Below are 27,202 nucleotides of genomic sequence, written 5' to 3' on the forward strand. Positions count from 1 at the left end.
TCCTCCCGCCTCAGCCACCTGAGTAGCTGGACTACAGGCATACACCACCGTGTCCCACTAATTTTTGTATTTTTTGTAGAGACAAGGTCTCACTATGTTGCCCAAGCTGGTCTTGAACTCCTGAGCTCAAGCAATCCTCCTGCTTCAGACTACCAAAATGCTAGGATTACAGGCGTAAGCCACCACACCTGGCCAACATATTTGTTTTCAAAGGATGGTTAATAGTTACCACAAGAAAAATAGGGAAGGTTGGGGCACGGTGGCTCACACCTGTATCCTCAGCACTTTGGGAGGCCAAAGCAGGAGGATCACCTGAGGTCAGGAGTTTGAGACCAGCCTGGCCAACACGGTGAAACCCCGTGTCTTCTAAAAATACAAAAATAAGCCAGGCATGGTGGAATGCACCTCTAATCTCAGCTACTCAAGAGGCTGAGGGAGAATCACTTGAACCCAGGAGGCGGAGGCTGCAGTGAGCTGAGATTGCACCATTGCACTCCAGCCTGGGTGGCAGAGCAAGACTCCATCTCAAAAAAAAAAAAAAAAAAAAAAGGAAAGAAAAATAGGGAAGATTTGTTAGTAGTCTGTGAGTTCCACAATCATGTCAAGCATATTAAAAATTCCTTAAATTCCTAACTATCTTTTTCTGTCTTTTTTTCAAAAGAGGATTTAACTTCATCAGAATTTTTCTTTATATTTAAAACACCTGCATCTTCAGTTGCCTCATCATCCGGCAAAGTGAAGGTCATTCTTCTCAAGCTTTCTTTACATTGTTTACTGTCTTCACTTTCTTCCAGGTCATCATCTTCATCCCTACACTACCAAAACTCTTATAAAAAGAAATATACTGCTTTCCATTAGAAAAACAAAAGGAAACATATTTTCCCTTAATAAAGTTCTTCTTTTATATGCCTAATGCCACCAAATACTCAGAACTTCCAAAATCTTTCAGGTATTAAGGAAGAGAAGGTATCATTTAAATGAAATGCTATGTAAGAAACGAACAAAAAGTGTCCAATATAGAGAAAATAAATTATTCATCAATCTATAATACAAACCTCCTATCTCAGAACAATAACAGGATATTTTGGGCACAAAACCAAATCAAAGTTCCTGGTAAGAAAGGTTTGATTGCTACTGCCAGTAGTATTTTTCTTCATTAAATGATCTGTAAAGTCCCTTTAAATCCAGACTTTCCTCTGGCTATCTTGAGAATATCTGACAGGAGAGAATCTAACTTCTTAAAACAAACGTGTGAAAACCACAAATACCAACACATGATTGGACAATTCCAGCTCACAATGTAAAGGATGGTTCAAAATACTCACATTTCAGAAATGCTTAGTTCTGCTGCTGCTGCTTCAGCAATTTCATCAGCTTGTTTGAACCAGATCATCATCATCATCACTTGCTATGTCTTCATCACTTTCAACTGGATCAAAAAAATCTTTGTACTTCACATTTCTGGAACTTTTATCTGACTGAAATAAAAAGATTTTTAAAACTATTAACTAGGAATAGAAAAATACATCATTAACACATGCATATATATTTGTGTGTATACTGTATGTCTACGTTACTTTCTAACTTAATAACACCAGAAACCAAAAATAGTTATTAGGTGAAATTGGCAACTAAAAACATTACCATAAAACTATTATAAGAACAACTGGAACAGAAACTGAATGGAAGTACAGATTCATTTATAACTGATAAGATAGAGCACAATATTTCTTAGCTCCAAATCTTCTAACTACAATTACATCTCTCCTAGAAAAACAAAACAAAAGCTAATTTGAGGAGGAGGAAAGTGCTCTCTCCTCGCTCAAAACTTTACCTGAAGTTTTTTACTTCCAAACAGTGCCCCTTGATCTTCATCAGAATCAATATCTTCAAAAAATCAGTATCTGCCACCTCATCATCATTATCTTTTCGTTCCTCTTCTTTTTCTCTGTTTTCAAAATAGGGCTCCATTTCAGAGTTGGAAGAATTTCTCGTCTACTATGGACTTTTCTCTCGGTTTTCCATGTCCTTTGCTTTGCACCTTGCTCTGCTGTTCCAATTTGTTGATATCAAAGTCAAGGTCAGAATCCTCATCACTGAGAACTGGGCTTTTCCTCAGATTGAATTTGCTTGAGTCTTTTGTTTTGTTTTGTTTTTTGAGAGGGAGTCTTGCTCTGTCACCCAGGCTGGAGTGCAGTGGCGTGATCTCGGCTCACTGCAAGCTCCGCCTCCCAGGTTCATGCCATTCTCCTGCCTCAGCCTCCCAATTAGCTGGGACTACAGGTGCCCACCACCACACCTGGCTAAATTTTTTTTTGTATTTTTAGTAGAGATGGGGTTTCACCATGTTACCCAGGATGGTCTCTATCTCCTGACCTCGTGATCTGCCCACCTCGGCCTCCCAAAGTGCTGGGATTACAGGTGTGAGCCACCGTGCCTGGCCCTGAATTTGCTTGAGTTTTTAGCTCTCTCACCCATTTCAGGATTGTCACCACCCATATCTGACACGTCCTCCTCCTCCTCTAAATCTTCTAGGTCCTCCTGGCCATCAGCCTCTGTTTCTGAACCATCCTCTTCATGCTCCTGTTCTTCACTCTCTGGGAGAAGACTGATATCTTCATCTTTCTTTCACTAACCGCATTCTGGAAGCACTGTAAAATTGCTTCATTTTGCAATGCCAGTTGTTGCAAAGTCTGCTCATCATCAAAACTTTCTATCACAAGTTTTTGTAAAGAGCTGCCATGGATTCTACCATTCTCTACTGTTTTATTAAAGTCATAAAGCACTTTTATTAAAGAAGTGAACTTTGATGCCAATCCATCTTGAAACCTATTGGGAGGAATTAAATGAGATTTAGAATTATAGATAATAATTTCACAGACCTCTTAATTAAAAGAAAAATAAAACCCTCAACTCTTCTGTAAAATCAAATTTGAATAAAGTGTAAGTATAGATTCTGGCCCCAACAATATATAAGCTGATGAGCCACAATGATATATAAAACCTGTCAACCAAGTATTTGTGAATCAGCTGTATAGATTGTTGGCAGGAAAAGCATTACAAATCTGTTTGCTTGGAGATATATAGTGAATTAGCCTCAAATTATCTACTCTGCTACATTATATACCACTCCATTCATTCATTCCCTTATTCACTCAACGATCAACATTTGCTTTGGCTACAGTGGTCAAGGAAAACCTCTCCTAGATGTGACATCTGAGATGAAACTTACAGACAAGTATAGTCTTATAAAGATTGGGAAACATGTATTCCAGGTGGAAGGAACAGCAAGAACAAATTCTCTAAGATGCAATTGAGCTTGGTAAGCCTGAGGAATAAAAAAGTGAGCATGGCTATAGCATGAAGGAGGCAGAAGGTGAAGTTGGAGAGACTGATGGGAGCCAAATTCTGCAGGGCTCAAGGGTAAGAGTTTGCCATTTTAAGTGTAATAAAACGTGAGAAGATTTTAAGCAGAAGGATGAAATGATGATTTACATGAAGAAGAAGAAAGGGAGGCAGGAGGAGGAGGAAAGTAGAGTGATTAGAAGGTTGATGCAGCATTCCAGGCAAAGGATGATGGTGATTTAAGCTGGAGTTAGAGTAGTGAATATGCTGAGTACAGTTTGGAGGTAGAACTGACAGGATTGCTAAGGAATTAGATACAGAATAGAGAAAAGTGAAGACATCAAAATAGCAGCCTAGTTTTATGTGTGAGCAACTGGAGAGACAGAACTGCCATTTACTGCGATAGGCAAGGCTTGAGTGGTGGAGCAGGGGGAAAGGACTTCAGCGGATGGCAGAGTGTAGGTGGGTAGAAACAACATTCTACTGTATTTTGGACACAGTGAATTTGTGATGCTGAGAGGACCAAAATTTAAAAAATTGTTAAAACCGTACGGTGCGGATATCCCAGTTGTGCGCTACTGAATTCCAACTAAGCTCAGTCTGTAGTTGCTGTGAGCAAGGAACTCAAGGGAGAGGTTGGAGTTTGAAACATAAATGAGTCATAATTTTATAGATCATATTTGAAGTTCTTCAACAAAATACACATAAAACGTTTGTGTTGGGAAGAGACATGAAAGTTCTAATTCTCAAGAAGCTTAGTGGGGTGGACAGACAAGTGACAAGCTTGTGCTTTCAATAAAGCATGATGGCAGATAAACACTGAGTGCTTTAGGAGCACAGTCGGAAGGAGAAACCAACACAGTTGTGTGTAGGGGGATGGGGGCCGTAATAAGCCTCAAGGTGAGCTTATAGGCGTTAATAACTGAGGTTAGGTTGATTTCAATAACATTCAACTGAGAGATCCATACTGTAAAAGTTTTAACAATTTTTAAAATTTTGATAGCCTAGGTCCCCTGAAATGTGGGGAAAAGTGATTTACATTTCCCGTTACCTTCCCCCAGCTCCACAATTTGCCAGGGGTCTGCAACCCGTGTCCACGTGCGACCGCACTCGCACCGGAGCCCGGGATCTGTGCACTTACGTGAGGATGCACTCGGGCCAGCCAGTGGCTTTGCCCACCTCCCTCAGACACCGCTCTAGGGTCCGTCAGCGCCAGGCCCATGGGCCATGGCTGTCTACGACTCCCGACACAAGCTACAAGGCAAGAGAGCCGCTGGGAAACCGCACCGCAAGGATGCGAGCTCAGAGCGGAAAGTTCCGCGGCTCACAGGTTCGGGACTCACCCCCAGCCAGAGCCAATGGCAGCGCCAGCGCTTTCGCGTGTGCAGCGGGGCGGGAAACAAAAATTGCCGCTGGTCAACCCAAGCGCCTTTGAACTGTGTCCAAACTTCCTTTTGTACTTTTCAGGGGCCCACAAGGGATGGCGCCTCCTGGCTTTAATTTCTGCTTTAGGTAAAGTGGGTGTGTTGTATGCAGTAGGCAATCAGCGGCCTTCACCACGTCCCCTGCGGGGTCGCCCCGCCCTCCACCGCGCATCTGGCTTGGTCAGCGGCTAGTGAGGACACAGCGGAGATGGCGCAGGTGCTTAAGTGCTGCAAACGCCTTAAGTGAATACCGGGCGCCAGCGAAGTCGCTGTGGGTCGCGCATGTGGGAACGGAAGCCAGGGAGAGAAGGGGGCCTCAATGTGGCCAAAGCACCTTGATGATGCGCTCTGTCCCCCGGGGCGCGTTCCGCGGCCACTGCTGGCACCTAGGCACAGGGTACCTTCCAGAATCGCCTCAGCTTAGCGCGGGGATAGCCTGTGCATGAGTCCCACTGCCACCCGGGTGCTGTGCACCCTGGGCCTGCACCTTCCAGTATGTGGGTGGGAGAGGCAAGGGATCTTGCCCAGCGGGTCCGACAGGGCAGGGACTGAAGTAAGTGGAAGCCAGTAGGTAAGTGTTATTTTACCGCATACCCATGAAGAGGCTGGGGAGAAACCAGAAAGGAGAGCAAGTCTTGTTAAAAAATAAAAATAAAAATAAAAATAAAAATCCAGCTGAACTGCAAGCATGACCAGCATTCTGTTGGGACCACTCAAAGGTCAGTGTTGTAAGGAATACAGAAAGAGTTACTTTCCTTTTTTTTTTTTTCTCTTTCTCCTTTTATGAGAGGCAAGTGTTTCCCTTAATCTGAGATTAAGTGCCAAGTGGTAAAGCCCCAGAATTACTCCGGGACATTCGTGATAAATCCTTCTAGCACCAGAGCCCACGTTCTTAACCATGAGGCATACTCACTTCTTAGGTGATACACAAACTCGGAAGGTGAAAACATAAATTTAAAAATGAATATTCGGGAAAAGGTATTTTTATATCTGTATTTTTAGAACTGCACACTTTAATGATTGATGGCTTGTTTGGGAGGAGTATGACTTCCAACAGGCCATATACTTACTGCAAGAACTGAATACAGATAAAGATGCATTTTTGTTTTGTAACTTACACATCTTGGCATAAAGTAAAGGAAAAATGAAAATAGTATATTCCAAAGACTGGTTTTGATTTTTCCTATTAAAATACTTGAAACTTCATGGCTCCATTGTTTTTGTGTGTGTGGTTGAATATATGTAAAGTAAAATTTAGCATTTTAACATTTGTAAGTGTATAGTTCAGTGGCTTTGACTACACTTACTTTGTTGTGCAACAGTCACCACCAGCCCTCTCCTCAACCCTGTCATCTCACCAAAACTGAAACTCTGTACCCATTACACAACACCTGCCCATTCTCCTCTGACCCAGCTCTTGGCAACCACTGTTCTACCTTCTCTGTGAATCTGACTACTCTAGGTACCTTGTATAATGTGGAATCACATATTGTTTTTCTTTTCTGTGTTTGGCTTCTTTCACTTAGCATAATGCCCTCAAGGTTCATCCATATTGTAGCATGTGTCAGAATTTACTTTTTTTTTTTTTTTTTTTGAGAAGGAGTTTCTCTGTTGTTGCCCACTGTGGAGTGCAACGGCATGATCCCGGCTCACTACAACATCTGCCTCCTCAGTTCAAGTGATTCTCCTGCCTCAGCCTCCTGAGTAGCTGGGATTACAGGCATGTGCCACCACGCCCGGCTAATTTTGTATTTTTAGTAGAGACAGGGTTTCTCCATGTTGGTCAGGCTGGTCTCGAGCTCCCGACCTCAGATGATCTGTCTGCCTTGGCCCCCCAGGGTGCTAGGATAACAGGCGTGAGCCACCGTGCCTGGCCTACACTCCTTTTTTATTAAGACTTCTGTTCTTAAGTATCTTATGCACTTATCCATACATAGTTATACACTGCAGTTTATTCATGCAAAGCAACCTTTATTGGAATAGTCACAAATTATACATTACAGTATTCAAAATAACGCAATTCTGCTGCACCATTCTGAAATGGGAGGCAGAGAGACCTAAAACTAAAGAGTTGTGAATTTCTACCAATTGGGGGCCAACCTGAAATAAAAATATCTTTAAAAAGTTAGCTTGATTGTTGGTAATCACTTCATAATTTATACCTATATTAAAGCATCACATTGTACACCTTAGAGATACATAATTTCTATGAGTCCTCATGCCTCCAGCTGGAAAAAAAGTTAAAGGAGAAAAAATAGTAAGAGTTCAATTCACAACAAACTTTTCAGGAACACATTTTTATTAAATATAAAGCTCTGTCTCATTTTAACCCCTTTTTTCAGGGTTCTCCACCCAGTTTGCTTAGTCTACAGTTTCACCTTTGGATTTTTATTGTTACATCATCTCTTCTTTTTTTCTTTTCTTTTTTTTTTTGAGGTAAAATTTACATAACAAAATTAACCCTTTAAAAATGTACAATTTGGCCAAGTGCGGTGGCTCACGCCTGTAATCCCAGCACTTTGGGAGGCTGAGGCGGGCGGATCACGAGGTCAGGAGATCGAGACCATCTCTGGCTAACACGGTGAAGCCCCATCTCTACTAAAAATAAAAAAAAATTAGCCAGGCGTGGTGGCGGGCGTCTGTAGTCCCAGCTACTCGGGAGGCTGAGGCAGAAGAACGGTGCGAACCCAGGAGGCGGAGCTTGCAGTGAGCTCAGATCGTGCCACTGCACTCCAGCCTAGGCGCCAGAACAAGACTCCGTCCCCCAGCCCCCGCCTCAAAAAAAGGACAATTTAATAGCAATGATAACATTCACAGGGTTCATGGACCATCACCTTTATCTATTTCAAAACATTTTCATTGGCCGAGTGCGGTGGCTCACTCTTGTAGTTCCAGCACATTGGGAGGCAAAGGCGGGAGGAACACTTGGAGACCAGGAGTTCAAGACAAGACCAGCCTGGGCAACATGGCAAAACCCCATCTCCAAAAAAATACAAAAATTAGCCAGGCGTGGTGGCACATGCCTGTAGTTCCAGCTACTCAGGAAGCTGAGGCAGGAGAATTGCTTGAACCGTGGAGGTGGAGATTGCAGTGAGCCGAGATTGTGCCATTGCACTCCAGCCTGGGAGACAGAGACTCCATTTAAAAAAAAAAAAAAAGAGACTTTTAATGAAAGAAAGGCAATCTTCCAGTACCACCCCTCCACACCCCCTTCTCCCTTTCTCCCCTCTCCAGACAATACCTTTACAATATAGTAACTGCTTCCTTTAGTATTTATCTTCCTATCACTAAATAATATGCTTCTATTACTGTTTGATTTTTTGGTTCTTTATATTCTCTATTGGCTCCTCACTATGGGAGATGACATTTGTCTCTTTCAGTGTCTTCCTCACTCCCAGTGTGTTCTCTCACACACTCACCCAATTCCCTTCTTCCCATCCTTCAAGCATAATACCTTTGATTAGATGGATATTGGGTGTTTATATTATTACATTCTGTTATTATCACATGTATGATTATGGCAGGGTCCTGTAATACACTATAATTCCCTTCCCTGCGAAATGACTTTTTTGCGGGGTGGTGGTTGAGTAAATAAGTGTGGCTTTGTTTGCTGACTTGATTAGTTATATATGTACCCCAACCTCTCAATTGCTTTATCTTATCTCAAAATGTACTGTTTCTTAAAGGATGCTATCAATGTTGCCCTCTATGTTTTTTTTTTAGAAACAGATTCTCGCTCTGTCGCCCAGGCTGCAGTACAGTGGTGCGATCTTGACTCACTGTAACTTCCACCTCCCAGGCTCAAGTGATTCTCCTGCCTCAGCCTCCTGAGTAGCTGAGATTACAGGGGTGCACAACCATGCCCAGCTGATTTTCGTATTTTTAGTAGAGACGGGGTTTACTATGTTGGCCAGGCTGATCTCAAACTCCTGACCTCAAATGATCCACCCATCTTGGCCTCCCAAAGTGCTGGGATTACAGGTGTGAGCCACCGCACCTGGCCTGTTTCACCTTCTTTAACACGTAAGGGCATTAATAAATGTGAATGCCTAATCCAAATTCAGTCATCTCCAAAAAGCGTCCAACTCTCTGAAAGCTGGTTTTGAAGGAGGCTTCTCTCCTACTCCCACCCAGACCCTGCCCCTGAGGACCCCTCACCCCTAAAAGGTGAGGCGTGCAATCATCTGGGAGGAAAAACAGCTTCAATTGCTGCCCAGCCCTACAACCCGGCTCTTTTGTTAACTCTTTGTTCTGTGATCTTCATCACTCCATCTCTTTTTAAAAGATGTATGCTGTGGGGGTTTTTTTTTGTTGTTGTTTGTTTGTTTGCTTGTTTTTTGACAGGGTCTCGCTCTGCCACCCAGGCTGGAGTGCAGTTGTGTGATCTCAGTTCACTGCAACCTCTGCCTCCTGGGCTCGAGCAATCCTCCCACCTCAGTATAGGTGCATGCCACCACGCCCAGCGAATTTTTGTATTTTTTATTGTAGAGATGGGGTCTTGCATGTTACTCAGGTTGGTCTCAAACTCCTGGCTCCAGCAATCCTCCTGCCTTGGCCTCCCACAGTGCTGGGATTATAGGCGGGGATAATGGCTGGCAAAAACTGTGATCTTTATGGGTTGGGAAGAACATGAAGAAAGTAGAGGCTTGCTTGGCTGGCTAGATCTTGGGAGATGTTGTCGCCATCCTAGGTCTTGGGCCTCTTTTACCTGGAGCTGCTGCAGACATTTCAGTCACAGCTCACAATCCTGATTTGAGCTCTCCCCTCCCCCATCACAAGACAACTGGGAGCTTCATTAGAAAGCCTAAGCCTGACATTGTGATCTGTACCCCGTGCCTCCCCTGGGAGCCTCCCACCCTCCACTGGCCTCTGTTTGTGACATTCACCTTGATGTCTGAGTGCCAGGTTCCTCCCTTTTGGTGTCCTGCAGCAACAAATCAGATGAATACAAAAAATTACATAATTCCTATGAGCCAACCAGGGGAAAAGTGAAGACCAACCATCCAAGGAGAAAGGGTTTAGATTATCTATCACCCCTGGTTCAAGTTAATTGAAGAAATGCAGGCTGATCATGGACTCAAATACAGCCTGATCCAGAAGTGCGGGGGGAAAAATGCCAGCTCCAGCAGCTTTGTCCTCAGACCATGAGGTGGAAGCAAAGTTCACATCTACTGTCTCCATTCTGATGGAGGCCACCTGTGGTTGGCAGGTGCATTGGTTCGCTCTGCGCATGCATGAATATAGCCTCAAGATCTTCCCCAGCTTCCCACCCCATCCTTCCTGCAGAGGTCACTATATGTTTGGATAGATTCCAGGGTGTTGTGGGGCCATGTTTGCCAATGGGCAGGGGCACTACTATGAAAAGGCTCTGCACTTGGGGCCCTCAGGGGTAGCCCTGTCTCCACGAGCCTCCTTTGGCAGGACAGGCTGATGCTGCTGTGCTAAGCCTGGTCATCTCGCTTCCACTCCTATTCTGGGTGAAGCACTTCTGGTGCCTCAGGCTCCTGCCCCTGTGCCAGCCTGTGGGTGGTAGGATTCTGAGGTCCACATTGGGTTAGAGCAGTAGGTCTCAGCCAGGAGACACTGTCACAACTAGGGAGAAGGTGCTGCTGGTATCTAGTGGGTTGAGACCAGAGATGCTACTAAACATGCTCCAATGCACGGGAAGCCCTCAGAACAAAGGTCTCTCTAGTCCCAAATGTCAAAGAGAAGCCCTGGCTTAGGGGAAGGGGCATCCTCCAGAGAGCACGGCTTTAGGCTTTCAGCCCCTCTGAAAATGAGGGTTCTTGCTTTTTTTTCTCCATCTCTCATTGGCCCAGATGTAGGGGAGGGAAGAGTTAGACCAGGGTAGGATCCAAGTACTCCTAAACCTCTGAGCCAAATGTGGTTCTCCAAATAGCACAATTTCCCCTAAAAATGCAGTCTGAAATGGAATGGGTGAGAAACATGCTTCCTTCCATCTTCTAGTACATTGGCTCTAAGACTCATCTGAAAAATATGACAAGGCATTCACTGTAGCGCTGTTCATAACTGAAAAAGATTTTTTAAAACCCTAAATGTCCACTTATAAGGACCAGATAAATTATGATACATTCATGCAATTAAATTATATGTAGTTGTTGAAAGACTGAGGTAGCTCTAAATATAATGATATGAAACAATCTCCAAGACATATTATTAAGAATAGCAAGACCAGGCACGGTGGCTCACACCTGTAATCCCAGCACTTTGGGAGGCCCAGATGAGAAGATGGCTTGAGCTCAGGAGTTTGAGACCAGGCTGGGCAACATAGTGAGATCACATCTCTACAAAAATAAAAAATTTAGCCAGACATGATGGCGCACACCTATGGTCTCTGCTACTTGGGAGACTGAAGTGGGAGGATCGTTTGGGTCCGTGAGGTCGAGGCTGCAGTGAGCTATGATTGTGCCACTGTTCTCCAGCTTGGGTGACAGAGCAAGACCCTGTCTCAAGAAAGAGGATGTGGCCAGGCATGGTGGCTCACGCCTGTAATCCCAGCACTTTGGGATTAGCCAGGTGTGGTGGCGGGTGCCTATAATCCCAGCTACTCAAGAGGCTGAGGGAAGAGAATTGCTTGAACCTGGGAGGCAGAGGTTGCAGTTAGCTGAGATCGCACCATTGCACTCCAGCCTGGGCAACGAGTGAAACTCTGTCTCAAAACAAAACAAAAACAAAAACAAAACAACAACAACAACAAGAAAAGAGTCTGTTTTAAAAAAAGAAAAGAAAAAGAGTATCCATAATTTCTTATTAAAGACAAAAAATTAAGCTGAAAAAAATTAAAATAAAGTTGCAGAACAATGTGATTTGGGTGAAAATTTGCACGCAAATAAATTTGCAAAGAAAAAAGACTAGAAGGATACACGCAAAAGCATTCATACTGGCTACATCTGAAGAGTGGAAGCAGAGGTGGGAGTGGGAGTGCACTTTTGCTTTATGCAAGTCTATAATGCTTGATTTCTCTTTCAACAAATGTGTGTATTCCTTTTGTCATAAAAAGAAATTAATTGGCCAGGCACAGTGGCTCATGCCTATAATCTCAGCACTTTGGGAGGCTGAGGTGGGAAGATCACCTGAGGTCTGGAGTTTGAAACCAGCCTGGCCAACATGGTGAAACCCCATCTCTACTAAAAATACAAAATTTGCTGGGCATGGTGGCACGTGCCTGTAGTCCCAGCTACTTGGGAGGCTGAGGCAAGAGAATCGCTTGAACCAGGGAGGTGGAGGTTGCAGTGAGCTGGGATTGTACCATTGCACTCCAGCCTGGGCAAAAAGAGCAAAACTCTCTCTAAAAAAAAAAAAAAAAAAAAAAAGGAAAGAAAGAAAGAAAACAATTAATAACAACTGCAACCTTAAAGCATGAGAAACCAGAGCAGGAACCACTGGGTCAGTTAGTCTTGGAGGACAACGATATACATTAAACACAGTGTTGGAGGGCCACTGTGGTGAGAGGTGGGAATAATGAACAAATAGTGCCTGCAGCACTAAAGGCTCTGGGGGATTTAGAAGGAAATGGGATAAACTGAGTCAAACACAAAGCAGAAAAGAGGGAACTCACTTCCATATGCAATTGATCTCAGGACATCACTGAGTCTAGAGCCTGGCTGGAAGTCACCCCCACTGGGATAGATGTCAGTGTGGCCCCTGGGCATGTAAATACCAGTGCTCAAGCTGAAGGAACGCGTGCAGGTGTGGGGGACATCCACAAAATCTGCATCGTCAGGGGACAGCCTCTGGTGGATATCCGCCCCTTCAAACATGGGCCCAGCAGGATCCCAACCTGCAGCAGAAGGGGGCCCCAAACTAGCTATGTCAGGTGCACCAAGTCAGTGAGTCCTGATTATAAGTTAAGTCTGAGTGCGCAGAATGAAGATGCCTTCTGAGCCCAGCCTGGAGTATCAAGACATGGAAAGCATGGAAGAAAATGAGAAACCCATTTCCATATGCAATTGACCCCAAGACATCATTGTGGAAATTAAATTCTATTGCTATGGAATTTATACTTTCTTCTGAAGCCTCCATGTATCCCGACACCTCAGCCAAACCCTGTAAACTAGCCACAAGGTTCACGCTGCCACCGAGGAACTGCTCCTGTTAAAACTGAAGCAGTTCTAGAAAGAACTCAGACTGCCTGAAACTAAGCCATTTGTCCCATTCATTCTGCCACTGAGTACCTTTCACGTCCTTAATTTTAGCAGAATTTTTACAGAATAACTAAGCTGCCTACATCCTTCTGGAAGGAGAACCCAGTCTCCCCAGACTGAGCTATTTGTATTTGGACTTATTCTTCCCCTTCCCTTAGTTATGAGTCAGGCCCAGGGGTGAAATGTTGAGAGAGAAGAGGACATCCAATACACTGAGAATCCATACATCAGGCCCCCAGAATTCCTCTATTTCGCAGTCACAGTACGAAAACCTTTCTGCCTCCAAACATTTTGTGTTGAGCAGGCAGCTGGCACTGTTGAGAGCACTGGTTCTCATATTTGAAACTGCACAAATAGCACTGGGAGCTTGTTAAATTTAAATTCCACCATACAGCTACAGAAAATTCTGGAAGGACACACAAGCAACTAGTTACCTGTATGCATGTGTGTTAGGGGAGAGGGTGGGCAAGGGCACTGGACAGGTAGAGAGAACAATAAGAGAGACTTTTCACCATCTTTTGATTTGAAAAACGCATTAATGTAAAACCATTCCAAAAAAGAACTTGCAAACTGTACAATGCAGATTCCCAAGTCCCTGACTTCGTAGAGATTCTGGTGGGTAGATATGAATTATAGAGCCTAGAAATAGATATTCATTCCCCAGATGATCCTAAAAGTAGGTATTCTGTGGACCAAATATCGAAAAACTTCCCTGTGCTTCACTATCATTTATAAAATGGAACCTGAATTTATACCTTAAGTCATACAGTCCATGTGAGATCTTAAGAGTTTGAGTGCCCGTCAGTATTATCTACTGTTACCAAGCCCAAGTGATTATGGGAACCAGATTTATCGCAACCAGAACGGCTCTTTGCCCCACAGACACGCAGGAAGGACCTGGAGAAAGTTAAGAGATGAAATGTGCCAGAAAGGAAGGGCCTCTAGAACAGTGGTTCACCACCATAAGTGGTTTTGCCCCCCAGGGGACATCTGGCAATGCTTGGAAAGCTTTTGGTTGCCCCCATTCTGATGGAGAGAGTTGCTAGCATGTAGCAGGGCCAGGGCAGGAAACAGCTAAACATCCCACAGTGCACGAGTCAGTCCCCCCGACACACACACACACACAGCCCACACCACAACCTTACCTGGCCCCAAATGTCAATGGTTCATAGGCTGAGAAACCCAGGCCTCAAAACACCAAGGCTGGGCAGAGATGTGACCAATAAGAGTCCTGAAAAGAGCAAATGGGTAACTGAACCGTGTTCAACAGGGGCACATTAGAACCAGGAGACTTGAGAGGGTAATTTCAGGATAAACAAGAGGCAGAGCTACAGTCTAGAGTGGACAGTCAATTTGCAGAACTCATGACTCATGAGAACTGGTAGAGGCTGAAACGCTAAATAGTTTCCAAAAATTTAGATAACTTTATTTGCAACCAAGAGAGAAAGGGAGCCCAGGCTGCTTGAGGGTTCGTCCCTAGCCCAGGACCCAAAAGAAAGACAGCGGAAAAGCAGTGTCCTCCCAGAATAGCCCATGACAACCCATCTCAGAGGCTGCAAGGACCATGGTACTGACACAGAGTCCTCTCCCTGCCTCTCACCATGTCCCCTGGAGAAAAGGGAAAGACAGAGCAACATTCTGCTTTGCAATCAGTACGAGAGAGGCTCTTTGTCGTGGAAACCAGGCTGTGCTGGAGGAATGCAGGCGGTTGACGGGGCTTCACAGGCTGGCTGGCAGGCAAGGCTTGGCCTTCACCTACCCAGCTAGAACCTGCCTGCCCTGCTCTGACTGTCCCTGACACATATCTGTGGCCCACAGATTCAGGGGCACAGTGGCACATTTAACTTTTTTAACTAGGGATGAATGAGAGGCAGAACTGCCCCCTTAAAATAAAGGGGAGATAGGGAACCTCCACTTCTTCTATTCAGTCATAGTCTGCTCCAAAGTTGCTTTGTCCAGCAAATGGAGCACACACACATGCATGCATGCAAAACTTCCAGGGCTGTGCATTCTGGCCTGGCAGGGCAGGGCCTGCTGTAGTTCAACAGCTACTTTTTTTTTTTTTTTTTTTTGACAGTCTCTCACTCTGTTGCCCAGGCTGGAATGCAGTGGCACAATCTTGGCTCACCGTAACCTCTGCCTCCTGGGCTCAGGTGATCCTCCCACCTCAGCCTCTGGAGTAGCTAGGATTACAGGCATGCACCACCATGCCTGGCTACTTTACCTACAGAAGAGAGGTGGCATGGCATAGCAGTGAGGTGCATGGGATCTGGAATCTGACAGCATGGGTTTGAGTCCCAGCTCTGCTACTTACAGGGCCCAGGATATTGGGCCCTTTGCTTAATCACTGAATCCTAGTTTCCCCATCTGTAGAATGTCCAGGGTTGCTACGTGGCTCAGAGATAGCACAAAGTAGCTGTCATATATGAGGTATTTGACATTAGCTAGCATCTAGCCTACACAGAGTAGACATTGAATTCACATTTTTTGAATAAATTCATCTGTTTGCTTACCTGTTTATAGCAAACAAGACACAGATTCAATTACAAATATATGACCTCTTTTCTAGTATATCACAGATTTCTCTCAGAAGCCTAAGAGGGTAAAACTCTAGCTAACCCCTATCCACACCCTCTGGCCCAAGCAAGATTGGGGTTCAGGTATCCCCTTACAAGGCTCAGGCTAAGGATCATGTGTGATGTGAGGCTGCAGCCAATCAAGTGGACATTCCCGAGAGAAAAATCATCCTTCTCTGCAGAAAGTCACCAAAGTATGTGAGCAGAAGAGCAGGGTCGGGAGCGCCCAGAGTCACCAGTAGTTGAACAACTGAGTCACGGTGCAGGAGATGCGGAGCCTGTGGGCACAGAGACTCCCCAGGGCCCCGCTGGCTTTGCTGGTGATGCCACATGCGTGGGTCACAGCCAGCTTAGGGGAGGCCAAAAGGATTTGATGGCACTGCAAATGCCAAGCACAGAGACAGGGTGGAGGGTATGACTGGAGGCTGCATACGTGGCTGTTCCCTACATGTTTTCTGTTTTTTCTTTTCTGGCAGTATCTAAGAGAGGGGAGGGTGGTGGTGAGGAGGTCAAAGCTGCGGTACTCACTGGAGACGCCAGTGCCAGCCACAGCCCTCAGCAGAACGCCCTCTGCCTGCCCTCTGAGGCCTGACCTCCACCCAGCTCCAGGAGCTGCCGACCTCCTCCCCACAAGCCCACCTGAGACCCCAGACTTGAAGCACTCTACCCTGTCAGAGCACTCATTTGGCGGGTAAGGAGGTAACCCCGCGGCTCAGGAACCAAACTATAGAATAGCTTAAGCAGAGGACAGAGGGACTGCTTGTGAATCCTGACCAGAATTCTGCCAGAATTCATCCCATTCCATGGGAACAAGGAAGGCCAGGGTGGAACTGCCCAGATATGCTGCTGCTTTGACAGTGTACCCTGCCCTGCCTTCTCCCAGCTAAGTCCATTGATCTCAGGCAAATTATTCACCTATTAAAAGTAAATAGGCCGGGTGTGGTGGCTCATACCTATAATCCCAGCACTTTGGGAAGCCGAGGCAAGTGGATCACCTGAGGTCAGGATTTCGAGATCAGCCTGGCCAACATGGTGAAACCCCGTCTCTACTAAAAATACAAAAATTAGTCAGGCATGGTGGCTCACATCTGTAATCCCAGCAACTTGGGAGGCTGAGGCAGGAGAATCACTTGAACCCAGGAGGCGGAGCTTGCAGTGAGCCGAGATCATGCCACTGCATTCCAGCCTGGGTGACAGTGAGGTTCAGTCTCGAAAATAAATAAATATAAATAAATAAATAAATAAAGTAAATATGACTTCAAGATCGGTTTTCCACACTTCATAGTTTAAAAGAGGTATTAGGCTGCATTTTTAAAATAACCCCCTCCCCACCCTGAGCACAGCCATGCTTCAGAGGTGAGCGCAGTCTTTGTAGGAACTTCAGATCACAAGCCTGGCCTGGTTCCTGGCCATCCCAACCAACCTAAGGGCATCTGTTTCTAAGGTCAAGAAGGAACAACCCATAAGGCCAATTTTCAGCAATTTAAGTAACAGGAAAAATCCAGAGACCTATCAATAATTGAAAGGCTCTCGAAAACAGCCAGCTTTCAAGTATTCCAAGCAATACCTAATTCAAGAAAACTTTTAATCCCAAAGATTTTTATCGGACTCCAGAAGTTTATGGCAACAGATGTACAATGTGTATTTCTTAAGAGGATTGGGGTTTGAGGTCCTGCTGGCGACAGGAGACTCCCTCTCATCCCCCGGTACCTGCAGCCAGTGGAGCATCCTGGCAGTGCTGTGCCCCACCACCCTGGTGTTATTGACGGCATCCATGTAAAGCTGGTGGGCCAGGGGGAGCCAGTCAACCACAACTACAATGGCCTCTTTCTCTCTTGTATGCAGGGCTGACACGAGTTTGTACAGCCAGTTTTCAAAGATACTGCTCATCTGCAGAGAAAAGTGGAATTTAGTTTTTATTCTTGGTTTCAGAAATCCTGAAAAATACGGAATTCCATTCTATATGACCCTCTCTCAGCTAATTTTTTTGTGTTTGTTTTTGGAGTCAGGGTCTCACTCTGTTGCCCAGGTTGGAGTGCACTGACAACAATCTCAGCTCATGACAGCCTCAAACTCCTGGGCTGAGGCAATCCTCCCACCTCAGCCTCCAGAGTAGCTGGGGCTACAGGCACACACCACCATGCCTGGGTAATTTTTAAGTTTTTTGTAGCAACAGGGTCTCACTATGTTGCCCAGGCTGATCTCACACTCCTGGGCTCAAGCGATCCTCCCATCTTGGCCTTCCAGAGTGCTGGGATTACAGGCCTGAACCACGACATCCAGCCCCCAGACAATTTTAGAACTTGCACACTGGCTGCCCAGGGACCAAACATTTGCGCATGAGCAGGACCAGCATGGGCAGAAAGGACCAGCACGGGCAGAAAGGACCAGCACGGGCGGAAGGGACCAGCACAGGCAGGATCGCTCTGCAGATATTGTCTTCTGTTGCTCTTTACATCCCCAGTATTTCCCATCAAAACTTTCCCAGCTAATGCCCTATACTGTTGCCCCACTGTCTGCTAGGGCCACTATGAGATATGTGTTAAGGGTGATACTGGCATAAGACTGGTCCGAGTCCCTGTTACAGGCAGGCAAGTGGCCTGGTCCATCCTTCAAAGACACTTGGAGAGGGTTGCCCTGAAGAATCAGGTTCTCTTTTAGAAATGCAGGGAGATGCTTTCTCCTAGGTGAATGCAGAGTTAACAAATGGTCCTTTCCCACACCCCATCTCTGCCATCCCTCTTGACCCCGGATTAGGGAAAATCTGTCCCAGGAATCCCAAATTACAACTCGGAACATATTTTCCCACAGAAACAAAGTTATAAATGGTGACTAGGTCCAGTTGTAAACCTACCCACAAGCACATTATCAATAAACAGATTTTCTGTGCCTAGCCTGGGAAACCAAACACCATTTACAATCTTGCTTCTATGGGAAACTGCTGATCCAAGTTCCAAACAGATTACAAAAGAACTTTCTGGAATGCAACCCATTTGTAAGTCGCAGGCAACTTGTATTTGCATTTTGACAGGGGGCCTTAAAAAGATTCCAATGTATGATTCTGCTCCCTGTGATGAGCAGGGATAGACAGGCTCTTAATCTTCTCTTCATTCAACTAGGTAGGTAGGCACCTGCCTTCTCCTGCCCTTGACCTCAACCCTGGATGATAGATCTAAAAGCCCCAAAAGCATGTAGCAGATATGAATTTCTCACTATTAAGAGGAGGACTGTCCCCTTCCAATTAGCCCAGGCAGAAATCTGCTGACTTCATAGTGCCATTTTCCTACAGACTGTCATTATATGAATGAATAAATCCCTGGCTGGTCAAAAGCTTCTGAAGCTGAGTGCTAAAGGTCTTTTTGGTTGAAGTTTGTCATAGGCTTTTCAATGTGAATTGCTCAGCCAGGCCACATAAAGAGCCCCAGTGCCTTTAAACGGGGCTATCTCTATACACACAGGAGGGCACTGTGCCAAGGGCAGCCGGAAATCCAGGCCAGCTGCCAACTCATAGGTTCTTGGAGCCAGTCAAGTTGCTTTAGTTAAGTTCAGCTCTTACTGCAGTACAGCCCCCTCCAGGCAGTGGTTGACCAGTGTAATTAAGTGTAATTAGAGGGGTCCTTAAGAGACAGTGGAGCTGCGCTTTGCCCCCAGGAGAGTAACTTTCTGAAAGCCCATTTTGTGCCAGCATTAATACCACCCTGCTGGAGTCCAGATTGCCCCTTAGTGAATGTCTGTTACATTCTTCACGGCAGTCTGAAATATAAGCAGCACACAAGGAAAAGGGGGAAGAGGGTTTGGAATCCGGAAACACCAGAATTTTTTCTAATTGACCAAAACAAAGGGAATCAAATCTTGTGTAAAGCCACAGAACTCCCTCCCCAGGCTCACCGTCCATCTGTGAATGATGAAAAGGGTTTTAGTTGTCATGTTGAAACTGCTGTCTTCCAAGGACTGGCTGTGGCCGAGGGAGAGGTAGCATCCTTCGTGCTCTGAGGTTAAACCTCACAGAGGGTTTGACCTCAGCCCGGACATCTCATCTATACTTAATGAGTATTAATTAGTCACTAGTATTAATTACTGTCACTCTAAAATAAATAGGTCTCTCTCTTGGTTTCCCTCTTCTTTCCTATCAAAATGAGTTCTCCCTCCATCCTACCTTTTTTTTTTTTTTTGATACGGAGTTTCACTCTTGTTGCCCAGGTTGGAGTGCAATGGCATGATCTCAGCCTGCTGCAACCTTCGCCTCCTGGGTTCAAGCAATTCTCCTGCCTCAGCCTCCCAAGTAGCTGGGATTACAGGCATGCACCACCACACCCAGCTAATTTTGTATTTTTAGTAGAGACCGGGTTTCTCCACGTTGGTTAGACTGGTCTCAAACTCCCGACTTCAGGTGATCCACCTGCCTTGACCTCCCAAAATGCTGGGATTAGAGGCATGAGCCACCACGCCCAGCCCCTTCCTACTTTTAGAGTACGGGTCCTCGGTTCTTTTTCTGAAATGCTTGGGACCAGGTGAGTTTCAGAATTCAGAAGTTTTCAGATTTTAGAAAGACATTATGGAGCATACACCATATATTATATAATGCTGCCATTGGGGTCTGAGCTATCTCCCCTGGATCAAACACCCTAATATTTCTGCAGAGAAATATGTAACCACTCACATTTGAGGGCAAACATAAAGATAATCAATAGCCTCCTGTCATCTCAGGCCAGGTTTTTGCTGCCAAATGAGTTCAGATCAGGTAAGGCCAGGTCTTGCTGCCAAACAAGTTACCAAACACATTTTCCAATTTTGAGAGATTGTGGATTTTGGAACTGGAGGCAAGAGGCTGATGACCTGTTGGAAAATAGGCTTCCCCAATGTTCCCATCTAGGGAACCTCAGGCATCCTCAGCACTCTTTCCAGTGGTGGCATGTGCCAGGCATTCATCCAGTTTGTTAAGTGAATGACTAAAACCATGGAGAAACTCCTAAGAGCAACAAAATCCCCCCTCCCAGCTTCACTGATCATGTACAGGCCACCTAGGAGATAGCCCTGCTCCCACAGTGCAGCTCATGTCACTGATGGCCCCTGTGGCTTAACACTATGTAGGGGCCGTCATCATGACACGGTTTCAGAAAGTCATAAATGGACCCCACCCAGCACTCTTTCAGTCATCCTGGGATGCATCACTGGATAACTCACCAGGAAGTTAGAGTATCAAACTCTTCTATAACCCAGCAGGGAAAGATGCCAAATGACCATCTTGGAGTTAATTTATCTGAGAGTTAAGAAGCAAAAGGAAAAAGATACCAAAAGGAAAAAGATATAGCAGTGGAGAGGGTGGAGGGAAAGGAGGGGGAGAGGGAGAAGAAGGCAGCAGATGTAAGAGGGATAAGGTTCCAGAAAATGCTGCTGAATGCACATGAGCAGAAATCAGGTTAACTGTTATGAAAGTAATGAACAAAAGCCCCAACCAGCAGAAATGTGAACCGCGGGCATAACAAGTTCAACAACTCCCCACCTTCTACCCAGATAGCCACTCATGCAGAGACCAGATGAGGAAGTCTGGGAGAAAAGGAGGTTGCTGGCTTCCTGAGACAGACCTGTGGATAAACCCACATAGAGACAAAGACTCTTCCCCTTGGCCTCTGACCCCCTCTGACCCCAAAGTTCTCTAGCTGCATTCCTACTACTTTTGCCCTGGGTCACTTCAGCCTCTGAGACTTTCTGATTGTTCTTCACCCAGATGTCCTCATGCCTCCTTCTCTCACCCCCTTCAGCTCTTTGCTCAATGGTCAACTTCTCCATTAGGCCTTCCCTGACCACATTGTAAAATCATGCCACCTTCCCCCACCAGCATGCCGCACCTTCCTTCTCTGCTTGACTTTTCTCCATAATACTGAGCACCATTGATGTTTTAATCAGTGCACCGTCTGTCTTCCAACTACTGAAATGTAAGCGTCACGAGGGCAGAGATTGCCATCTGTTTTGTTCACTGCTGCCTCCCCTGCTCCCAGAATAGTGCCTGGCACTAAGTAGGCCTGCAGTAAATACTTTTTGGAATGAACGAAATGACTCACACACACTCAGAGGCAGGGAACACAGAAGATAGAAGGAACTTTAGCATTTTACAGGTAAGGAGCCAGAGATGAGACCTGCCCCCAGGCAATGCTTCTCTAGTTAGCACCAGAGTCGGAAGTATGTTGAGTAAAGCAAGGTTTTCCATTCATTCACAGTAACCCTCCCACACATGCATAGGGGACACAGACTATTTGCCACCACCTCAGCAGACTAGAAGATGATGGGGTTCAGTTTAGGGGCTCCTCAGCCCTCCACTGCTTCACCAGCTGACTTAGTTCTCGCTCTGGCTGACCGACTCGGGCTCCCTCAGGGCAGGCTGCCTCCACTGGAAAAGGCTGCAATACAGAACCCAAGAGGAAGAAAAGCTAGAAGCCAGGAGGAGGAAAGGCAGGAGGAATGGGAAGAAGAAGAGCGGGGACAGCACGAGAGTGTTGAAGAGGAAAAGGCTGGCAACCTGGGGGAATAAGCCCTGCAGCTTCTAAGCACAAGTGACCCACCGGACACTCCTTGCAAGCATGAATCAAACCAAAGCCAGCTACCCCGCCACCTGAACTTCCAAGACACCTACACCAAGATTAAAAGGCAGCTCCAGGAGACAGAGCTCTTTCTAACAACTTTCCTTGACTCTCAAACCTCCAGGTTCAGGCATGAGGACAAGGTTTCAGAGCTGCTGGCAGGCCACTGGGCTGGCTGGACAGCACCAGCACGGGCCGAGGGAAGGAGAGGGCTGGCAAGAGCCAGCGCACCCTGCCAGCCTTTGCCTCTTGCATGTCTGGTGGGGATGCCCCCATCAGAAGCGCAGACAGACAAGTGGACGCCAAGGTGGATTGGAGAAGAAAATGGGCAGCGCAGGGGGAAAGGAAGAATTGCAGAGGAACAAGGAGGGATTGAAGAGTCAGCAAGACACAGGAGACCCAGCACGGACGAGAAGTGGCTGGGGGGAATAAAAATAAATGCACGTTACCTTCCAGCCATCCCTCTGGATCAAAAGATGCGGGGGTCCCCGCAGCAAAACAACAGTAGAGGCTCCAGAAACACAGCAGAGGAAAGGAGTTTCTTCTCCTGCACCTCCACAGCCCCTCCCCTGAAACAGGAGTTTTAAAAGACAAAAAACACCTCTCCATGCTTCCAGCAGTCTGGGCCGTAAGACCAGAAGTGGGCAGCCTTCTCTCCGCCAGGGGCTGGCGGGGCTAGACGCCGAGAAGGTGGAAAATGAAAACTTGGCCACGGAGCCGCTGGCGGTGGCAGGGAGCGAGTATGAACGGCTTCCACCAGAACCAGGCTCTGTCCTGAGCCGCCGAGAGGCAAGGGCTTGCTGCTGTCACACTCCTGTAGAGGTAGTTTTTTAAAGTATGGGAGTCATCAGATCCATTGTCAGATGGTGATTTGCATAATTTATTCCTGTCTCTGATCTCTGATTGGTCACACCTTCGCTGACACCCAGACTGGAGAAAGTTTGAATGAAAACGCTGCACACTCACCGCGTGGACGCTGCACGCTCGGCCTCGCTTCCTCCCGGGCCGCTCCGCAGGCAGCTGCGACTCCAGCAACACCATCTTTCTCCCACTGCCCTTCCCTGGGCCCCCAGATCCTCCTCTCGCCCCTGCCACCCCAAGTGGCAGGGGTGGACATTTCCCCCAAATCCTGCGCCCACTGGGGACGCGATCCCTGGAGAAGGAGGTCACCCTCTCCAAGGTGCAAAGCCACAATCTCTATGGAAGTGGTCTATCCGCGCCCCGGGCCGGGAGTCCGTTCCTGGAGAGCCACCCGGCAATCCCTTGGTCTTTCTCTTCTCCCACCCCTCCCACCCAGGGAGGGCTACAACAGGTGCACCGGTGAGGCCGCACTATAACCTGGCGAGGCTAAGGGGCTGTGGGCTGTGGCCGGCGCTGGAGGATCGCACAGTCCCTGCTGAGGGTCCTTGCTCCGCCACTAACTGCAAAACTCCAGGGGAGTCAGCCAGCTTCTCGGAGGCGTCTCTCTACTCCACAATACGGTGATGACGTATTGGCGGATAAGGTTTGGCGGTTAACGTATCCGCCAACATTGGGAAGTTGGGAAAACTAGGAGTTCAGGTAGCAAAGCACCTAGCGCGGCGGGGGACTCCTGGCAGGCGCTCTCCTCCGGTGGGGTGGAGGGCTAAGAGGAACACCAGGCGACCTCCTCAAAGGGATCAGGGAGTCAAGATTTGGGGTCTAACACCGGAGGCCAGCTGCCAGTGTCGGCGCATGCGCAGTAACTCCTTGGTGAGTGGAATCAAGGACCTGCTTTCTCTCTTTTCTCCATCATTTTCCCCCGGCTCTCCTTCCCTTTTTTGATCGGGGTCCTGGGGCAGAAAGCAGCCAGCGGAGAGAGAACTTGGCCCAGAATCTGCGTCTGGCGCTGGGGAGCGGGGACTGAGCCCGGTACACTGGCGGGGCGGCTGTGCCAACAGCCACTGCGGACGCAGAGCCGGTGGGAGAGGCTGAGAGACTGCGCCCAGCCATCCAGCCTGGCTCCAGCCCGGAGAAGCCGGCTCTTCAAGGCGACACCCTTGACCATGAGTAACCCTGCAGTCGCCCTGAACAGGTCCTGTCCCTGCCTGGGGAAGCAACTCCCCCTGCAACAGCCCCGCGCCCCTTCCTCCCTAGCGTCGGGGCTCCAGCTGGAGAGAGACCTGTGTGCGGAAACGGAGCCGGAGGCAGCAGATCCTGTTCCCACCTCCCCTCCTTAATTTTGCTACTCCAGCTGCCAGTAGAGCAGCTTTGTCCCTCCCGTGTGCTATCATTCATTAACAAGACGCAGGCTGGCTTTAGTTTTTGAGTATAGAACTCAATGGTCTGTATGCGATGGTAAATGCCACCCCTAGATAAGTTGTTCCCACTCTCTCTCTCTCCACTGGCAAACTATACCTACATAGGTCTGATGTTATCTCCATTTTACAGACGGGAAAACTGAGTCATGGGGACAGGCTGCAGATTTGAAGAAAGGCTCGGGACAACCAGGTCTCTCTCCTCTGCTCTAGGTTTGATTTGGCCAATTGACCTTTAAATATGAGCCCTTGGCAACCTGGTCTCCATCTCTTTAGTGCGTGAGCCAGGGAGTAAGCTGTAGTCAAAAATCCTCTTCCCTAGCGCTGGCAACATAGAGAGACACTCATCTCTACCAAAAAAAAAAAAAAAGTCAAAAAAATTAGCCAGGCAAGGTGGTACACCTGTAGTGCAAGCTATTAATACTTGGGAGGCTGAGGTGGAAGGAGTCCTTGAGCGCAGGAGTTCAGGTGTTCAGGGCTGCAGTGTACCATGATCACACCTCTGCACTCCAGCTTGGACAACAGAAGGAACAAAAAAAACTCCCCTGTCCTGAGTTGCTCACAGCCATGGTCCCTAGAACATTAACTGGATAGTGTGGAGGGTGTGTCTTGAGAGCCTTTGTCATAGGTGAGATACCCCCATGGAAGCGAGGGTATTTTGCAGGGTATTTTTGCAAGGCAGTCCCGCAAAGTTGGTTATCCTGACTAGAAAAAAAGAAAAACCTGTGTTTTACAGATTCAGCAAGATCAACATCCATTTTTTAGCTGCCAAGGCTATGAAACTATTTAGGTTTTATTGCTAGTTGGTTAGAGTGCCCTCCTGTGTCTCCAGATTAAAATATCATGCAAGAACTTTCAAAGAACATCATGAAATTATAATTGTGGCACTTTGGGAGGCCAAGGAGGGCGGATCACCTCAGGTCGGGAGTTTGAGACCAGCCTGACCAACATGGAGAAATCCTGTCTCTACTAAAAATACGAAATTAGCCAGGTCTGGTGGCACATGCCTGTAATCCCAGCTACTTGGGAGACTGAGGCAGGAGAATCGCTTGAACCCAGGAGGCGGAGGTTGCGGTGAGCTGAAATCGTGCCATTGCACTCCAGCCAGGGCAACAAGAGTGAAACTCAGTCTCAAAACAGCAACAAAAAAGAAATTATAATTGTAGCATTAGAATGCATGACATCAACTGTTCTGCTTTATACTTCCCAGAAGAACAAGGAGATCTGAAGAGCCTCCCGCCTGAAGGAGTTGCAGCTGAGGAGTCTCGGTGGAAACTTATGCTGCATTGCAGTCAAAATCTCAAGGTCTCAGGCAACACAAGGAAAGGGTTCCAGTCATTCTTATTTGGCAGCCCAGCATCTAAAGACCCTTCCTATGTTAAAGGAATAAATCTTCTGCTTATAATAAGAGCCCACTTTCCACTAAAAATAGCTCAAAAGCAATTGCTCACTTTCCCAGCCTCCCTTGCAGTTAGAGTCCCCAATTCGAACTCAATCATTTTGAGCTCTGAGTTGGAAGCTAATGAGACTGGAAGCACATACCCACTCCACTCTGCCAATGGGAAGCCAGCTCTGGTTTTCTGAGGCAGCAGTGGAGTCACCCCCAGACTAGACTGCAGTGGGATTTGGGACATTGCTATCTGCCTGAGTATATCCTCCAAGCCTGGTTCTTCTGCCCTGCAGAGATTCTAACTGTTACCCAATATTCTTTTAATGAGGTCCTCTTTTACATACATTATCCAGAGACTGTTTATATTCTTGCAGCTCAGAAAATGACTTAATTGCCAGATGCTTATTGAGCAGCTACTAGGGAAGAAAAACTGGCCTAGAGACCATCCCTGTGCTCTCACAGACACAATGCAGAAAGTCATAAGTACCAGAAGGCTGGCTGGTATGTAGGAGTTCCCAGATATCTGGACCAATGCTGTGCAACAGAAATATTTAATACAAACTGCACGTCTTGGTCAGCTTGGGCTGCCAGAACCAAATACCATAGACTTAGTGCCTTAAAAGCACAGAGATTTATTTTCTCATAGTTCTGGAGGCTAGAAGTTCAACATCAGGGTATCAACATAGTTGGTTTCTGGTGAGGGCCCTCTTTCCGGCTTCTAGATGGCTGCCTTCCCACTGTGTCCTCACATGGCAGAGAGAGAGAGAGAGAGAGGGAGAGAGAATGCTGATGTCTCTTCCAATAACAACTCTAATCTCATCATGCTGCCTCATCTCATAACCTAATCTAAACCTAATGATCTCCTACAGGCCCCATCTCCAAATACCATCATAGGGAGTTAGGGCTTCAACACAGGAATTTGAGGGGGTCCCAATTCAGTCCATAGCAGCACATATATAATTTTATGTTTTCTAATAGCCATATTATAAAGGTAAAAAGAAACACATGTAATTAAAATTAAGTGGCTGAGTGTGGTGGCTCACGCCTGTAATCCTGGCACTTTTGGAGGCCAACAAGGGAGGATGGCTTGAGGCCAGGGGTTTGAGACCAGCCTGGACAAGATACGGAGACGTCATCTCTACCCAAATAAATAAGTAAAAACATTTTTAAAAAGAAATAATTATTAATAATATATTTTACTTAACCCAACATATCCAAAATATTATCATTTCAACATGTTGCCAATATAAAAAATTATTGAGATATTTTACATTCTTGTTTTGAATTCCAGTGTGTATTTTACACTTATAGCACATATCAGTTCGGACTAGCCATATTCAAGTGCTCAATAGCCACAAGTAGCTGCTCGCTACCATATTGGACAGCATAGTTCTACAGTGTTAAAACTAAAACAAACCTTAGAGATTATTTAGTACAACCATCTCACT

The 27,202-nt window shown here is 46.5% G+C and overlaps 1 protein-coding gene, 1 long non-coding RNA gene and 1 pseudogene across 2 annotated transcripts in view; 1 reads left to right on the forward strand and 2 right to left on the reverse strand.

Annotated features, from left to right (window-relative positions):
- Window positions 1-629: 629 nt before the first annotated feature.
- On the reverse strand, window positions 630-4,567 carry LOC129526878 (U3 small nucleolar ribonucleoprotein protein MPP10-like; annotated as a pseudogene).
- A 12,511-nt stretch (window positions 4,568-17,078) lies between these two features.
- Window positions 17,079-23,205, reverse strand: LOC129527068 (endothelial lipase-like). Its single transcript, XM_055363320.2, has 3 exons — window positions 23,055-23,205; window positions 19,399-19,499; window positions 17,079-17,400 (listed from the first exon to the last, which is right to left on the reverse strand). Exons 1-3 carry the CDS (start codon window positions 23,203-23,205, stop codon window positions 17,095-17,097), a joined length of 558 nt encoding a protein of 185 aa, XP_055219295.2. The 3' UTR covers window positions 17,079-17,094.
- LOC115933516 (uncharacterized) overlaps window positions 23,079-27,202 on the forward strand; it is a 74,183-nt gene continuing 70,059 nt past the window's right edge. The window contains exons 1-2 of the long non-coding RNA XR_008671931.2: window positions 23,079-23,268; window positions 23,386-23,819. This is a non-coding gene — a long non-coding RNA (uncharacterized lncRNA). The remainder of the gene's footprint in view (window positions 23,269-23,385; window positions 23,820-27,202) is intronic.

Source organism: Gorilla gorilla, chromosome 16 (assembly GCF_029281585.2).
Source record: "Gorilla gorilla gorilla isolate KB3781 chromosome 16, NHGRI_mGorGor1-v2.1_pri, whole genome shotgun sequence".
NCBI classification, from domain to species: Eukaryota; Metazoa; Chordata; class Mammalia; order Primates; family Hominidae; genus Gorilla; species Gorilla gorilla.

Coding starts and splice junctions, on each gene's coding strand:
- LOC129527068 (XM_055363320.2), bottom strand. CDS start 23,205: ATGTCCACCCCTGCCACTTGGGGTGGCAGGGGCGAGAGGAGGATCTGG. Junction 19,500..23,054: donor GAGCGTGCAGCGTCCACGCG/GTGAGTGTGCAG, acceptor GTTTAACCTCAG/AGCACGAAGGATGCTACCTC. Junction 17,401..19,398: donor TCATCATTCACAGATGGACG/GTGAGCCTGGGG, acceptor TTTTCTCTGCAG/ATGAGCAGTATCTTTGAAAA.